This window comes from Kogia breviceps, chromosome 4, assembly GCF_026419965.1.
Source record: "Kogia breviceps isolate mKogBre1 chromosome 4, mKogBre1 haplotype 1, whole genome shotgun sequence".
NCBI classification, from domain to species: domain Eukaryota; kingdom Metazoa; phylum Chordata; class Mammalia; order Artiodactyla; family Physeteridae; genus Kogia; species Kogia breviceps.
The window spans coordinates 31,877,754-31,895,091 of NC_081313.1; the positions used below are offsets into that span (position 1 = coordinate 31,877,754).

The 17,338-nt window shown below is 37.2% G+C and overlaps 1 protein-coding gene across 3 annotated transcripts in view; it reads right to left on the reverse strand.

Annotated features, from left to right (window-relative positions):
- The window catches only part of FYB1 (FYN binding protein 1), a 160,657-nt gene that overhangs the window by 49,575 nt on the left and 93,744 nt on the right, over nt 1-17,338 (reverse strand). For all 3 annotated transcript variants that reach the window (XM_067033343.1, XM_059060262.2, XM_059060261.2), the window contains exon 3: nt 332-488. In XM_067033343.1, the coding sequence (XP_066889444.1) occupies nt 332-488 (157 nt within the window). The remainder of the gene's footprint in view (nt 1-331; nt 489-17,338) is intronic.

The window sequence follows — 17,338 nt, forward strand, 5'->3', positions numbered from 1 at the left end:
GTGGTGATGATGTTAATGGTGGTTGTGGTGATGCTAATGGTGGCAGTGGCGGTGCTGACCTGAAGAATGCTTCAGAACTTCTAAAAAGGCACTGGAAGGTTTCTTCAAATGAACTCTTAAGGGGAAAACAACTGAAAAAACAGAGAAATAGGAGTTGCTCAAGGGTATGGTGGTGTGAGAGCAGCTTGCTCAGCCACCTCTTCCCCTTGCCAACTGCTCACCTTTGTGACTCCATTAGTTTACCATGGAACCCTCAGCATTCAGCCAAGCATAGTCTGAAAATCCATGGCAAGAGACTGACAAAGAAATGGCAAGATAACCTTTTGCTTACTTGAGATCTAAGGGAGGTTTAATGTTTCTGGGAGGTAGACTTGGGACTGGCGATTGTGTTGGGTAAGATGCTGGCGATGGTGGCTGGCTGGCCGGATGGGATGGTGGAGGTGGTGGTAGGGAAGTTGTTGAGTAAGACGTTGGGACTTTGCTGGTACCTAAGAAGCAAAGCAAAAAATACTGTGAATTAAGACAAATCTTCAAACTATAAGAACCGGCTATTCCAAGTATGTAGAAATGAGGATTTTAAACATAAATATGTAAGAAATGCATTCTAATTATTCTAATTAATGCTTTAAAGAGTTTAATACTCTCAGTATCATGGGACATGGCTTTTTTTTTCTTTCTGCATACCAGCTTTTATATTCACACACTTAAAACATCTACATATTTTTACTCTTAAATGCTTACAAAATCTCTATAGCATCATGATTCTCTGAATCCTCCTCAACACTCTTGCCCTCATAAAGTCAATTTTTAAATCTCTCTTTTTAAGTTCATTTTTTTCACACACACACACTGTATTTTATTTTTACAAGAGATAAATAAACTGACACCAAGCATTGTAAATGGATGAACACAACAAAAACAACAATGACTGCAATTACCAAACACGAAACACACTCATACTACGTCATAATATTGACATTCAGTCCAGTAATCCTCCACTGTAACAGCTCCCTTACTTTGCAGTGAAAATTGATTTGTATATTTTTTGCCTGAGTCCTTGTGGGATTTTTTTCTTTTTTATTCAAACAGAAAGTCACAAAAATTATAATCATCCTCATCAGTTCACTCAGTCCCATGTAATTAATTTTTTTTTCATCTTGATCTTTTGTTAGCACTTTTATGAATTCATCAGTTTCCCTTTAGAGTTCAGAAAATGCTTATTCATTCAGTTCAGCAGTATAGTCAGTTACCAGAAACCTGTACCTGTCAGAGTCTTTTCCATGAATTCCTTGAAGATGAAACCCTTTTATAGGAACATTTTTGCAAAAGCATCAGAGTACACCTAGAACTATCTGGAAATGACAAAAGACTTAAAAATGACCACAGTTAAAGATTTGATGAAAGTTCATAATAATGCAAATGACAAGGAAATTTAGTTATTTCTGAGATATAAATTTTAAAGCAATAACTAGAATTATGATTTATAACTTTATACCAGAACATATATGATTTTTAGAAATTTCATGTAATATCTAAAACATTTATATTAACATATTTCCATACAAATAACTCAAAGAAAGTTTAGTATTAGTTGTTTTTTGTTTGTTTGTTTGTTTATACTGCAGTTTCTTATTAGTCATCAATTTTATACACATCAGTGTATACGTGTCAATCCCAATCGCCCAATTCAGCACACCACCATCCCCACCCCTGGGCGGTTTTCCCCCCTTGGTGTCTATACGTTTGTTCTCTACATTTGTGTCTCAAATTTGCCCTGCAAACTGGTTAATCTGTACCATTTTTCTAGGTTCCACATACATGCATTAATATACGATATTTGTTTTTCTCTTTCTGACTTACTTCACTCTGTATGACAGTATCTAGGTCCATCCATGTCTCAACAAATGACTCAATTTCGTTCCTTTCTATGCTAATATTCCATTGTATATATGTACCACCTCTGCTTTATCCATTTGTCTGTCGATGGGCATTTAGGTTGCTTCCACGACCTGGCTATTGTAAATGGTGCTGCAATGAACATTGGGATGCATGTGTCTTTTTGAATTATGGTTTTCTCATGGTATGTGCCCAGTAGTGGGATTGCTGGATCGTATGGTAGTTCTATTTTCAGTTTTTTAAGGAACCTCCATACTGTTCTCCAGTGTATGGATGGAGAACATGTATGGAGAACATTCTCCATACTGTATCAATTTACATTCCCACCAACAGGGCAAGAGGGTTCTCTTTTCTCCACACCCTCTCCAGCATTTGTTGTTTGGAGATTTTCTGATGATGCCCATTCTAACTGGTGTGAGGTGATACCTCACTGTAGTTTTGATTTGCATTTCTCTAATAATTAGTGATGTTGAGCAGCTTTTCATGTGCTTCTTGGCCATCTGTATGTCTTCTTTGGAGAAATGTCTGTTTACGTCTTCTGCCCATTTTTGGATTGGGTTGTTTGTTCTTTCAATATTGAGCTGCATGAGCTGTTTATATATTGTGGAGATTAATCCTTTGTCCATTGATTCCTTTGCAAATATTTTCTCCCATTCTGAGGGTTCTTTTCGTCTTGTTTACGGTTTCCTTTGCTGTGCAAAAGGTTTTAAGTTTCATTACATCCCATTTGTTTATTTTGGTTTTTATTTCCATTACTCTAGAAGGTGCATCAAAAAAGATGTTGCTGTGATTTATGTCAAAGAGTGTTCTTCCTATGTTTTCCTCTAAGCATTTTATAGTGTCTGGTCTTACATTTAGGTCTCAAATCCATTTTGAGTTTATTTTTGTGTATGGTGTTAAGGAGTGTTCTAATTTCATTCTTTTACATGTAGCTGTCCAGTTTTCCCAGCACCACTTATTGAAGACACTGTCTTTTCTCCAATGTATATCTTTGCCTCTTTTGTCATAGATTAGCTGACCATAGGTGTGTGGGTTTATCTCTGGGCTTTCTATCTTGTTCCATTGATCTATGTTTCTGTCTTTGTGCCAGTACCATATTGTCTTCATTACTGTAGCTTTGTAGTATAGTCTGAAGTCAGGGAGTCTGATTCCTCCTGCTCCATTTTTTTCCCTCCAGACTGCTTTCGCTATTCAGGGTCTTTTGTATCTCCATACAAATTTTAAGATCATTTGTTCTAGTTCCATAAAATATGCCATTGGTAATTTGATAGGGATTGCATTGAATCTGTAGATTGCTTTGGGTGGTAGAGTCATTTTCACAATATTGATTCTTCCATTCCAAGAACATAGTATATCTCTCCATCTATTGGTACCATCTTTAATTTCTTTCATCAGTGTCTTATAGTTTTCTGCATACAGATCTTTTGTCTCCTTAGGTAGGTTTATTCCTAGGTATTTTCTTCTTTTTGTTGCAATGGTAAATGGGAGTGTTTCCTTAATTTCTCTTTCAGATTTTTCATCATTAATGTATAGGAATGCAAGAGATTTCTGTGCATTAATTTTGTATCTTGCAACTTTACCAAATTCATTGACTAGGTCTAGTAGTTTTCTGGTGACATTTTTAGCATTCTCTAGGTAAAGTATCATGCCATCTGCAAACTGTTACAGTTTTACTTCTTTTCCAATTTGTATTCCTTTTATTTCTTTTTCTTCTCTGATTGCCGCGGCTAGGACTTCCAAAACTATGTTGAATAATAGTGGTGAGAGTGGACATCCTTGTCTCGTTCCTGATCTTAGAGGAAATGTTTTAAGATTTTCACCATTGAGAATGATGTGTGCTGTGGGTTTCTTGTACATGGCCTTTATTATGTTGAGGTTGGTTCCCTCTATGCCCGCTTTCTGGAGAGTTTTTATTATAAATGGGTGTTGATTTTGTCAAAAGATTTTTCTGCATGTATTGAGATGATCAAATGGTATTTATTTGTCAGTTTGCTATTATGGTGTATCACATTGATTGATTTGCATATATTGAAGAATCCTTGCAATCTGGGATAAATCTCACTTGTTCATGGTGTATGATCCTTTTAATGCATTTTGGGTTTCTGTTTGCTAGTATTTTGTTGAGGATTTTTGCATCTATATTCATGAGTGATATTGGTCTGTAATTTTCTTTTTTTGTAGTATCTTTGTCTGGTTTTGGTATCAGGGTGATGGTGGCCTCATAGAATGCGTTTGGGAGTGTTCCTTCCTCTGCAATTTTTTGGAAGAGTTTGAGAAGGATGGATTTTAGCTCTTCTCTAAATGTTTGACAGAATTCACCTGTGAGAAGCCATCTGGTCCTGGTCTTTGTTTCTTGGGAAATTTTTAATCACAGTTTCAATTTCATTATTTGTGATTTGTCTGTTCATATTTTCTTTTTCCTCCTGGTTCAGTCTTGGAAGCTTATACCTTTCTAAGAATTTGTCCATTTCTTCCAGGTTGTCCATTTTATTGGCATAGAGTTGCTTGTAGTAGTCTCTTAGGATGCTTTGTATTTCTGCGGTGTCTGTTCTAACTTCTCCTTCTTCATTTCTAATTTTATTGATTTGAGTCCTCTCCCTCTTTTTCTTGATGAGTCTGGCTAATGGTTTATCAATTTTGTTTATCTTCTCAGAGAACCAGCTTTCAGTTTTATTGATCTTTGGTATTGTTTTCTTTGTTTCTATTTCATTTATTTCTGCTCTGATCTTTTTGATTTCTATCCTTCTGCTAACTTTGGGTTTTGTTTGTTCTTCTTTCTCTAGTTCATTTAGGCATAAAGTTAGATTGTTTACTTGAGATTTTTCTTGTTTCTTGAGGTAGGCTTGTATAGCTATAAAATTCCCTCTTAGAACTGCTTTTGCTGCACCCCATAGGTTTTGGATCGTCGTGTTTTCATTGTCATTTGTCTCTAGGGATTTTTTTATTTCCTATTTGATTTCTTCAGTGATCTCTTGGTTGTTTAGTAACATATTGTTTAGCCTCCATTTGTTTGTGTTTTTTATGTTTTTTTCCCATGTAATTCATTTCCAATCTCATAGTGTTGTGGTCAGAAGAGATGCTTGATATGTTTTCAATTTTCTTAAATTTACTGAGGCTTGATTTGTGACCCAAGATGTGATCTATCCTGGAGAATGTTCTGTGCACCCTTGAGAAGAAAGTGTATTTCGCTGTTGTTGGATGGAATGTCCTATAAATATTAATCAAATCTACCCGGTCTATTGTGTCATTTAAAGGTTCTGTTTCCTTATTTATTTTCATTTTGGATGATCTGTCCATTGGTGTAAGTGCGGTGTTAAAGTCCCCCACTATCATTGTGTTACTCTCAATTTCTTCTTTTATAGCTGTTAGCAGTTGCCTTATGTATTGAGGTGCTCCTATGTTGGGGGCATATATACTTATAATTGTTATATCTTCTTCTTGGATTGATCCCTTGTAGTGTAGTGTCCTTCCTTGTCTCTTGTAACATTCTTTATTTTAAAGTCTATTTTAGCTGATTTGAGTATTGCTACTCCAGCTTTCTTTTGATTTCCATTTGCATGGAATATCTTTTTCCATCCCCTCACTTTCAGTCTGTATGTGTCCCTAGGTCTGAAGTGGGTCTCTTGTAGACAGCATATATATGGGTCTTGTTTTTGTATCCATTCAGCAAGCCTGTGTCTTTTGGTTGGAGCATTTAAACCATTCACGTTTAAGGTAATTATTGATATGTATGTTACTCTGACCATTTTCTTAATTGTTTTGGGTTTGTTTTTGTAGACTCTTTTCTTCTCTTGTGTTTCCCACTTAGAGAAGTTCCTTTAGCATTTGTTGTAGAGCTGGTTTGGTCGTGCTGATTTCTCTTGGCTTTTGCTTGTCTGTAAAGCTTTTGATTTCTCCATCAAATCTGAATGAGATCCTTGCTGGGTACAGTAATCTTGGTTGTAAGTTCTTCCCTTTCATCACTTTAAGTATATCATGACACTCCCTTCTGGATTGTAGAGTTTCTGCTGAGAAATCAGCTGTTAACCTTATGGGAGTTTCCTTGTATGTTGTCATTTTTCACTTGCTGTTTTCAATAATTTTTCTTTGTTTTTAAATTTTGCCAATTTGATTACTATGTGTTTCTGAGTGTTTCTCCTTGGGTTTATCCTGTATGGGACTTACTACACTTCCTGGACTTGGGTGGCTATTTCCTTTCCCATGTTAGGGAAGTTCTTGACTATCATCTCTTCAAATATTTTCTCTGGTCCTTTCTCTCTCTCTTCTCCTTCTGGGACCCCTATAATGCGAATGTTGTTGCATTTAATGTTGTCCCAGAGGTCTCTTAGGCTGTCTTCATTTCTTTTCATTCTTTTTTCTTTATTCTGTTCCACAGCAGTGAATTCCACCATTCTGTCGTCCAGGTCACTTATCTGTTCTTCTGCCTCAGTTATTCTGCTATTGATTCCTTCTACTGTAGTTTGCATTTCAGTTATTGTATTGTTCATCTCTGTTTGTTTGTTCTTTAATTCTCTAGGTCTTTGTTAAACATTTCCTGCATCTTCTCAATTTTTGCCTCTATTCTTTTTCCGAGGTACTGGATCATCTTCAGTACCATTATTCTGAATTGTTTTTCTGAAAGGTTGCCTATCTCCACTTCATTTAGTTGTTTGTCTGGGGTTTTATCTTGTTCCTTCATGTGGTACATAGCCCTCTGCCTTTTCATCTTGTCTATCTGTCTGTGAATGTGGTTTTTGTTCCACAGGGTGCAAGATTGTAGTTCTTCTTGCTTCTGCTGTCTGCCCTCTGGTGGATGAAGCTATCTAAGAGGCTTGTATAAGTTTCCTGATGGGAGGGACTGGTGGTGGGTAGAGCCGACTGTTGCTCTGGTGCGCAGCGCTCAGTAAAACTTAACCCACTTGACTGCTAATGGGTGGGGCTGGGTTCCCTCCTTGTTGGTTGTTTTGCCTGAGGAAATCCAACACTGGAGTCTACTTGGGCTCTTTGGTGAGGCTAATGACACACTCTGGGAGGGCTCACACCAAGGAGTACTTCCCAGAACTTCTGCTGCCAGTGTCCTTGTCCCCATGGTGAGCCACAGCCATCCCCCACTTCTGCAGGAGACCCTCCAACACCAGTAGGTAGGTCTGATTCAGTCTCTGCTGGGGTCACTGCTCCTTCCCCTGGGTCCTGATGTGCACACCAGTTTGTGTGTGCCCTCCAAGAGTGGAGTCTCTGTTTCCCCCAGTCCTGTCGAAGTCCTTTGAACAATTCTCACTCGGCTTCAAAGTGTGATTCTCTAGGAATTCCTCCTCCCATTGCCAGACCCCCAGGTTGGGAAGCCTGACGTGGAGCTCAGAACCTTCACTCCAGTGGGTGGACTTCTGTGGTATAAGTGTTCTCCAGTCTGTGAGTCACCCACCAGCAGTTATGGGATCTGATTTGACTGTGATTCTGCCCCTCTTACCGTCTCATTGTGGCTTCTCCTTTGTCTTTGGATGTGTGGTATCTTTTCTGGTGAGTTCCAGTGTCTTCCTGTCGATGATTGTCAAGCAGCTAGTTGTGATTCTGGTGTTCTCGCAAGAGGGAGTGAGAGCGCATCCTTCTACTCTGCCATCTTGGTTCCTCCCCTCATATACTTGACATGGCTTTTTAAATATTCCATTTCTTTCCCTACCTCCCACCCCCAGTTTGTACATATAATTGACAAGTAAAATTGTAAGATATTTAAAGTGTATATGTGATGATTTGATATACATATATATTGTGAAAGGTTTACCCCCATCAAGTTAATTAACAAAAAATTTAACAAACTTTAAAATTATCATTTTAATGAAAATCTAAAAGAAAATTAATGTAAGCATACAGTCACCTTTATTTACCCCAGACTAATGAAAAGTACAAGTGAAAGCCAAAAAATGTCACAATGAAAATAAAAACAAAGGTTTCACAGTAACTGAAAAAGGAATGTAGTGGTAAAATTGGGTTATAACAAAGGATATAATACTATAGCAAAACTAAACTCTAAAAGAAATATTCCTCATTAGAGCACTTTAATTAAAAATAGACTGTGAGTATGGGTTAAAAATTAAAAATGGATTTACTCAAAGGTTAAACACATGCTACTAATTGCAAAGTTTTATTAGCACCATAAGAAAATTATACAAATACAACTAACTAGATTAAACTGTCCTTCCTGAGGAATCCATTCTAAGGGAAGGGAATGAAAGTTCATGGATTACCTACTGTGAGCTAGGCACTTGTGACAGGTACTTTTGTTAATTAATGTAACTATCCTAACACTGGGAAGTAGAATTTTTCTCATTTTACAGATGAAATTGAGGTTCAGAAAAGTTAAGTGATGGTGTTGACACAACTGAAAAAAAATGATTAAAAATGTCCAGTGGTAGAGAGGGTATCAGGAGGCAAGCCTTCAGAGAGTCTCTACTGGTAAAGCTCCGCTGGAGGACAATTTCACAGAAACCATGTGCATATAAAATGTACAAATCCTTCATCTCAATAATTCTATTTTTACATACCTAGTCTAGAAAACTACTGCCACGGATATACGGAGAAGCATGTAGGTAGCTGCTTGCAGCTGCATTGTTAGTAGAAAGTGGGTAAAGACTAAACAAACCATGAAATATCCTAATCACAAAGCACTCTGCCACAGTTACAAAGAATGAGCTAGGCCCGTGCTATGCAATATGATGCTCAGCATAGAGCAATATTTAGGCTTTTAATCAGATATTTCTATGCATACATCCATAGGTGAGTAAATGCATAGAAAAAGTTCTGCAAAGATAAAATGGTTGGAATGGGGAGTGAGATGTCATGTGAAATTTTATTTTTTCTGTTCTAAAACTTTTTCAAGAAATTGTTATTTGTGTAAATTAAAATACCTTTTTTTTTTTTTAAGAAAAGAAGGAAGAGGGCAAGACCTTCCTGAGGTCACACCTCTGGTAGGAGCTTCTCTGTGGCTTTCATATTTTCTCTCTTGGGTCTTCTCTTCTTCTATGTCTTTCTCTCCTCCAGGTCTTGATTTATCACCCGATGCTTTTGTGCTGTCTCTTGATTCAGGGACCCTCCTCTGTTCTCCCTTGGTGATCTTACAAAACTAGCAATGACAAGAATAGTCATTGCCATAGAAATGACAAACATTAATTGAACTGAATCTTCTGTTTACATCCATCTGTCTACATAGTTGTGCTTCTTTCAGCTATACTGGGTCGTGGCCACTTTGCCTCTCCAGCGCTTCTTCCTTTGGAGTCTCTGTCCAGGCGCTGCAGGGAAGCTCTGTCTTCTTTGTTGGCAGTTCTGGTCCTCTTTCCTCAATTCATGATTCTACCTGGTCTGATGGTCTAATTTACCCCTTTCAAGCCCTTATAGTTTTAGCAGGAAAAAAACTGGGTTCCTGGAGGAACCTATGAATAGGCAATTTCCCTTAATAGACCTTTTCTTTATGGCACTTCCTCTCACTTAACTTAAAAAAGGTGTCTAGGGCTTCCCTGGTGGTGCAGTGGTTGAGAGTCCGCCTGCCGATGCAGGGGACACGGGTTTGTACCCCGGTCCGGGAAGATCCCACATGCCGCGGAGCGGCTGGGCCTGTGAGCCATGGTCGCTGAGCCTGAGCGTCCGGAGCCTGTGCTCTGCAACGGGAGAGGCCACAACAGTGACAGGCCCGTGTACCGCAAAAAAAAAAAAAAAAAAAAAAAAAAAGGTGTCTATCACAAAGTAATTTAATCCAAAAGTGCGCTTTGTTTGGTGTGCAGAATTTGGGGGATGTTGTTTGTTTTATGTATTTGTTATGTTTTGTTTACTTAGTTGCCAACATTCAAAAATTGAAAGATTTCACAGAAAAATCTAGACTTGTTCTCCACAAATTTACAGTTGGCTGGAGTCCTGCAGTAGCTACTCCATTGAGCCAGGGCATGAATCTCCGGCTCACCAGTCGATTCCCAGAGCTACGTACAAGTGCATGTTCCTGTCTGGCTTCTGCTGACAGTTGAGTTTGAAGCATCTTCTTTAGTTGTCCCTCTATTTGCTCACATTCTGAAGCTGTAATATTGTCTCTGCATCAACAGTGTTTACTCCTTCTCTGCTTATAGATGCTATGTTTCTGGATTATATTGATTTTTATTTTAAAAGTATTGATTTACTCAAAACACTTACTATTCCTTCAACATATAAAACAGTTCATATGAGGATTTTCTAAACCTTGAGTTCTAGTACTTTACTCCTATATGAGTTTTAGTATACTTTTAAAACAATTTTAGCATTTGAAGAAAAGAAATTCAGTTATTGTCTTCTGCCCAAATATGCTCTATCTCAGAACAAGAAAGGCATCTTGTAAGCTATCAGCATCTGACAAAAAACTTTTCCTATATACTGACTTTTTTCCTTTTAATATAATACTTAACATTTTTCTAAAAGGAAAGATTCAGAAGTCAGCAATCTTCAGTCAAATTACTGCCTGATTTGATTTCATGTTATTTTATGAATTGAAAATAAATAAAAACATTTATAAAGACAACTTACATTTCATGATTATGTCTAATTATGAAAATAATGATATAAACAAATGGATAGCCAACAAAGTTATTGGGCAAGTGAAGTTGTAAGAATTAAAGTATTCAGAGACATGGAATGTTACAGTTAGATCTGAGATAGGGAAGTTTAAGGTAGTGATCAAAGGCTTTCTTTACTTATTTTCTGCTAATTGATCATATTTGTTTTGATCTTTACCTCTTCACCTTCTTTTAATTTCTGCCTTGATTATCTATGAAAACATGAACGTTTCAGTATTACTTTTCTTTCCATGTTGATGGACTATTCTAAGCTGGCCAACATTTTCTTGGCAGCTTGCTTTCAAAGCAAAGGTTTTTTTTTTTTTTTTTTTTTTTTTTTACTAATACAGTTACAGTACTTTGTTTTCAACTGAATTGGTTTTCAAAATTTCCCATCCTCTGTGGGTTTACATCCATTATGAGTTTATAAATTCTTTGAAGATAAGAATAGATGACTTTGAATCAGGCAAGAAAAAAAAATTCTGTAAAACAGGATTTTCTAAGCCTGTGACCCAGTGGTTTCAAATCCTTACTTTTGAAAGCTACTGAGGATCTTCTGAAAAATTTTATGATTTGAAATAAATGGCAAGACTACTTCTATGCCTATATTGTAAATGATATTCTATACTAGATCAAATGTCAATCGTAATAGAGTATGATTACCCCAGTCTCAGTACACAGAGAGACATAAACTTACCCTCAGAGGTTTAATGAGAGCCTGTCCCATGTAGAACACAACGGTTCTAGGTTCTAAGATAATTCTTAAGTAGAACACCCACTATGTGCTGGGTAGAAACACATATCATTTCTAATTCTCATAACCATCCTGCATGTTAGGAAGCAGTAGTCCCATTTTAACAGGCAGGGAATATAAAACCCAGAGAAGCAAAATACAATACCCAGTGTCCTACAGCTAGTACTAGTTGGGATTCGTAGTCAAAGCCAGATCTGAATGATTCCAGCACAAGCATTGTTTCTAACAAACCATTCTACTTCCCATGTTGAAAACTTGCTTCTGGTGTTGTTTAGGAATCAAGAAAGTGAAAGTAATGTTTGTTTGTTTGGTACCCAATTTTACCACTACATTCTTTTTTCAGTTACTGTGAAACCTTTGTTTTTATTTTCATTGTGACATTTTTTGGCTTTCACTTGTACTTCTCATTAGTCTGGGGTAAATAAAGGTGTATTTTAATGAAAATTAACATAAATGTATGCTTACATTAATTTTTTTTAAGATTTTCACTAAAATGATAATTTAAAAGTTTGTATAGAAGACCTAAGGAACTCTGAGAATGTCTGAAGACCTCACATTGAAATACACTAGCTTGTCTCTCCACAGCTCAGTCAGGTTTACGAATTGCAAATAAAGATTTTGCCACCTCATTTATCTCATCTGTGTGCTTTGCTTAATGATTCTAACTGATCAAACAATACCAAGTTTTACTGCTTCTAAATCTAATTCATAAATTTCTTCACTATATTATGCAAATTAAATTAAAATAATATAGTCACATTTACATTGTTCATCTAATCTTGTATGAAGTCCAGATAAAATAGTAAATTGGTGAAATCAATGTATAATATTTAACAACGACTCATATTGGTTCCTGTTTTGTGTTTTCTTACTCCCTACATCCAGTATGTGAACAATTCCTATCAATGCTACCTCTGAAACATATTCTAAATTCATCTACTCGTCTCCCTTCTACCCTGGTCCAAGCCACATCATTTCCCACCTGAAAATCTTCTAACCTGTCTTTCAGCTTCATTCTTATGTGCCTACATTTTATACTCCACACAGCAGTCAAAGAGAAGTCCCAAAATGTAAACCAGATTATAATACTCTTCTTCATAATTGCTCCAATTTCAAAAGCTTCCTTTTACAAATTCTGAACGATGACCTTCTAGGACCCATTGGATTTTGTCAGTGCCTACGTTCCAGCCTCATCTTGAACCACTCTCCCTTCACTTATGGTATTGCAGCTGACTGAGGTCTTACTATTTCTTTAACCAAGAAATAGGCTGATTCTTGCCTAAGGAATTTGCACTAACTGCTTTCTGGCCAGACATTCCTCTCCCATATCACTGTATAGTTGGACTCTCTCATCATTCATGACTCTGCTTAAATATTATCTTCTCAAAGAGGTGTTCACTGACAATCTCATCTAAAGTAGCTTCACTTTGTCTGCTACCTCTCAGTCACATCATTGTTTTTATTTCATTCACAACACTAAGCATTCTCTGAATTTGTTTATCCATTTACATGTGTATTGTCTGCTCCTCCAACTAGGATGTAAGCTATATGAAAGCAAAAACCATATAATCATTCTTATTGCTATATTCCCAGGCATAAACACATGGTAGTCACTTGCTAAATATTTGTTGAATGGATATATGAATAAATAATCTTCTGCTAGAAAAAAAAAGAAATGTCAAACCCTCTTGGATCTTGTCACTCTTGGAACAAAGCAAAGATTAAACACAATAAAGAATTTATTATGTAATTCATGTTTATCATTAATATTCACACTAAAGGTTATCATTTTTTGCATACAGTAGAGAAATTGAATGTTACAGGGCCCTGAACAGAAAGAATGACAGTCAAATTTAGGCATAAGTCATATAATTAGTAGAAAGAATAACATTTAATATCAGACTTGGAGTTGGAATAAGAAGTCATCCAGTAGAAAAATTCACTGGGTCTAAATACAATTAAATTTTAAATCACTGACTTGACTGAAAGAAGGAAACCTTTGGTAATAAGAGAGCAAGGCCAGTAAGCAGTATAGGATCAAGACTAAGGATTCTGAATAGATCAGAATTGGAAGGGTCAAAATTCATCCAGAAAGGTCAGCCAGGAAGGAGAAAAGAGTCCAAGATAGCCAGCCAATGTAGAGTTCCAGTCAAAACCTTGTACTTTGGAGTCAATCAGACTTGGAGTCAAATCCCCTTGACCTTGCACATAATTGATGCTCTTGTCCATACTGGACTTTTAGCATGATGAAACTGGGAAGGGGGGGAGGATAAGGGGCTTGGTAAGACCCCATTTTGCTCTTTCCACATGTGCCAGGAATTCACAAACAAAACAGTACATGTCCAACATATAATGGAACCAAGCCAAAGTTATCTTGAGGAACTGGGAGATATAGAAAGCTATGACCACCGAAACTGCCTCAGCCTGATTTCTTCTGATATGCTTTGCTAAAACTGTGTTACTTATACTTGTCTTAGTAAACTTTGACAGCTACAAATTGTGTCATAGTGTTCATTTTGACCAAACTTCCAATGCAGTCTTTTGCAGGACTGCATCAAAGGAGCACACTTAACTTAGATTGTTGATAACACCTTGTTGAAGGGCCTACTGCTACTTTAGAAGCTAAGAATTATATTTAAAGAAAACCCAATAAGTTAGAGAGCTCTAACTAGAATGACTTTAAACAGAAAAAGCACAAGTTAATTACTCAGTGACCAAAAATTTAGTATGTGATAGGGAAAAATCAAGTATGTACAGCAATCACAGAAAAACTTTTAGGGTAGCCTTATTTAATCATAGATCAAATATTAATAAATTATATAGCATAGCTATTTTAAAACTTAAAATATTTAATATTGTAGATATTTCAACTGAAATATGACCCCTAGTTTCAAAAAGGAATCACCTTTTAGGGTCTTATTAAATTGTCAGAATTTAATTATTCAGAAATTGAGTATAAGACTGATTATTAAACTTAGATCTACAGCAGTAGTTTCAAAATTTAAGAATAACTTGGGTGCATATTTAATAAACAGGTTCTAGGAACCCATCCTTAGAGATTCTGATTCAGAGATGCTCTTGGACGGGGCTCAGTGATCTGCATTCTTGCCTAGAATCTCAGGGAGTTCTGATGCATGTAGACTATGGACCACATTTTGAGAAATGCTAATTTTGCTTTCTTCTCCTTTAAAGAAATAGTGAAACTCAAGCTAGCTAATGTTGGCACTACTGATGTGGTAAGAGGTTTAGATTAAGGTATGAAGAGATGCTTTAAGTAGATTGATTAAAAGAATTAAAAAAAATAACTTAGAGATAGTATTTGTCCATTTTCTTCTATTTAGCATAAGACAATGTTTCTTGAAGTGTAGACCCAGCACCAGTAGTATCAGCATCATCTGAGAACTAGTTAGAAATAGAAATTCTCAGGCCCCATCCCAGATCTAATGAATTAGAGATTTGGGGGCTGGGACCCAGAAATCTGCATCTTAGCAAGTTCTGGGGTTGTTCTGATGCACAGTCAAGTTTGAGAATCCTGGTGCAGACTAAATGCGTGGTAGACCAGGGCTGTGAAGAGACTGGTAATTTTAAGTAGTCATTGTGCTACTAAGGTGTGTAGCTCGTTGCCTGAAATGTATTATCACAACCTCTCTTTCTTAAAGCACAACTTGTTTATTTTTGACTCTCAATAATATCATATTGGCTACTAGCTGATGCTTTCAGTTTGTACTTCATTTTCTAAGAGTTCCTTCTGGTTATTTCTTGTCCTGTCTACAAGAACCAAACCTTACATGATCCACCCATAGCTGAAATAAGAGAACCTGGTGATTATGAAATGGGAAAAACCTCATTAAGATGACACCACACTGAATTAGGAGATTGGGATTAACATATACACACTATTAAATATAAAATAGACAGCCAAGAAGGACCTACTCTGTAGCACAGGGAAGTATAGTCAATATTTTGTAATAACCTATAAGGGAAAAGAATCTGAAAAAGAATGTATATATATAAATGAATCACTGTTGTGCACCTGAAACTAACATGACATTGTAAATCAACTATAATTCAATTTTTAAAAAGAACACCAAGCTACACCTTTTATAATTGGATGGATGGGGAAGTAACAAGTAGGGGTGGAGAGTGATAAAGGCAAAGGGAAAGATCAGAAGATAACCTTAGGATATGGCAGACTGAAAAGATTGGAGAAAGGAAGACAAAGTGATCAGGAGCAACCTTTAATGTACAGTTTATAGAATACTGACCATCAGTTTTCTCTCCAGAAAGAGAGAAAGAACCAGGCAAAGTGGATTCATCAAGAGGGTAGAATCCATTTTGACTACCTACCCTACACATTTTATGGAGCAAATGGCCAAGGAATTAGAATCTCTGTTCCTAAAGACAATCATAAAATTGTAGGACTGGAAGTTCTTGTGAGTTTACTGTTTCTGTGCCTTTCACATAATTTGGCATACAAAATTGATTGTTGATTCTTTACGAAGCCATCTTCCTGCTTCTGCATAGGACTTTGAAACACAGAATGAGAGAATCATTTACTCTTATGGATGACAAAGCACAGAATAACTCTTTAAAGTATCCTCAGTTCTGATCAAAGATAAGAAATCTGACGTCCAGATAAGTTTAGTGATTCATGAAGGAACGCAAATCTTAAAATCATGAGATCCTGATACTAGAATCCTTTCTCCTTATTCAAGTCTTATGTTCTTTCTACCATCGCAGGAAACCAAATTTCTCTCTATCTTACTCTCTACCTCATTTTTTCCAGAACCCTAAGGAGATAAAAGCATAACATCTTCCTTTTGAAAGTTTTTGCAGTATCTCAATGGTGAAATAACTGAAAATGTACATGTTACTCTTCAAGATGAAAGAAGCAGCTACGGAGAGACTAGGCAAAACAGAAAAATCAACAGCTAATAGACTAAAGGCAAACATAGCAGGCAGAACTCTTCCCCCACACAGAAACAGTTCTCCCAGTTGTTTTTGTGAAGGAGAGGACCTTAATAATTCCACAAAGTCATGAGTTCATGTTTGCTTGCTCATACGTTTGTGTGCATGGGTGTGCTGAGATGATTCCGGCTATGAGCAAGGTTGATAACTTACTTCCGGGAAGGAGGGAAATTGTTGATAGCCAGATCTCTGAGTTGAGGGGAGGAAGAAGGGATGTAGAGTGGGAAGATAGAACAGAGTGGAGATTCACCCAGGCATAGTCTACGTTGGCTGTTGAGCCTCCTTTACGGAGAATCCAAGAAATTATCAAAGAAGGGACCCAGTGGGTGGGGGGAAGGTCATGTGTCAACAGCAACCAGGTTAGACATCTATTCGATGGGGCTTGGAGAAGACCCTAGTTGATTGATGTTCCTGATATAAGCAGTGAGCTGGGTTGGATTGAGTTGAAATGGTTCTGAAATGAGAATGTCTCACATGGACTGGAGTATAGGTGTGTGATGGTCAGAACTAGTGAGGGACTTCTTTTGACCTCACTGAGCAAAACATCTGCCTTCTTCTGGAGACACAAAGAGAAGTATGACAAAAGTTGCTGTGAAAGTATGTGGAATTGCCACTCCATAATTTCATAATGAGCTCAACTCTTAATGTGCCTTTTACGTGCAGGTTTCCTGCTGTGTAGGATGTTTCCAAAAGATTTTTAACTGCACACTCATACTGCCCAGTGCTCTTCTTGGCCATCCTGATAGGATGCTAGGCAGAAAAGAATATCCATGTGCATCTGGTCAAGGGTCCAAATGGGGGTGGGCAGTACAGGCTTCCAAAGAAGCATTTGGAATTGGGGATGGGGTGGGGGAGAAGGGGTGATTTTGGCTCTTCCAATGGCTACTGGCTTTTCAGTGGCTAGAGATCAAGGAGGCTAAAATTCCTGAACTAGGCAAGACAGCTCTACTTGAGGAGGAATAGTGTGTCCCAGCCTGCTGGTGGCATTCCAGAAAGCTGAAGACCTCATTTTATACATGAGATCCAGGGTGTTAAGTGCTCCAGAGGCAGGTGCAGAGCACGGAGCAGCCCCCTCTAAATACAGCAATGTAACATCTCTGCCCCAAAGTGGCCCCCTTATGGTTGTCCTCTTTTATTCAGAAAGTCCCAAGTTGTTTTTATATCCACCTAAGGA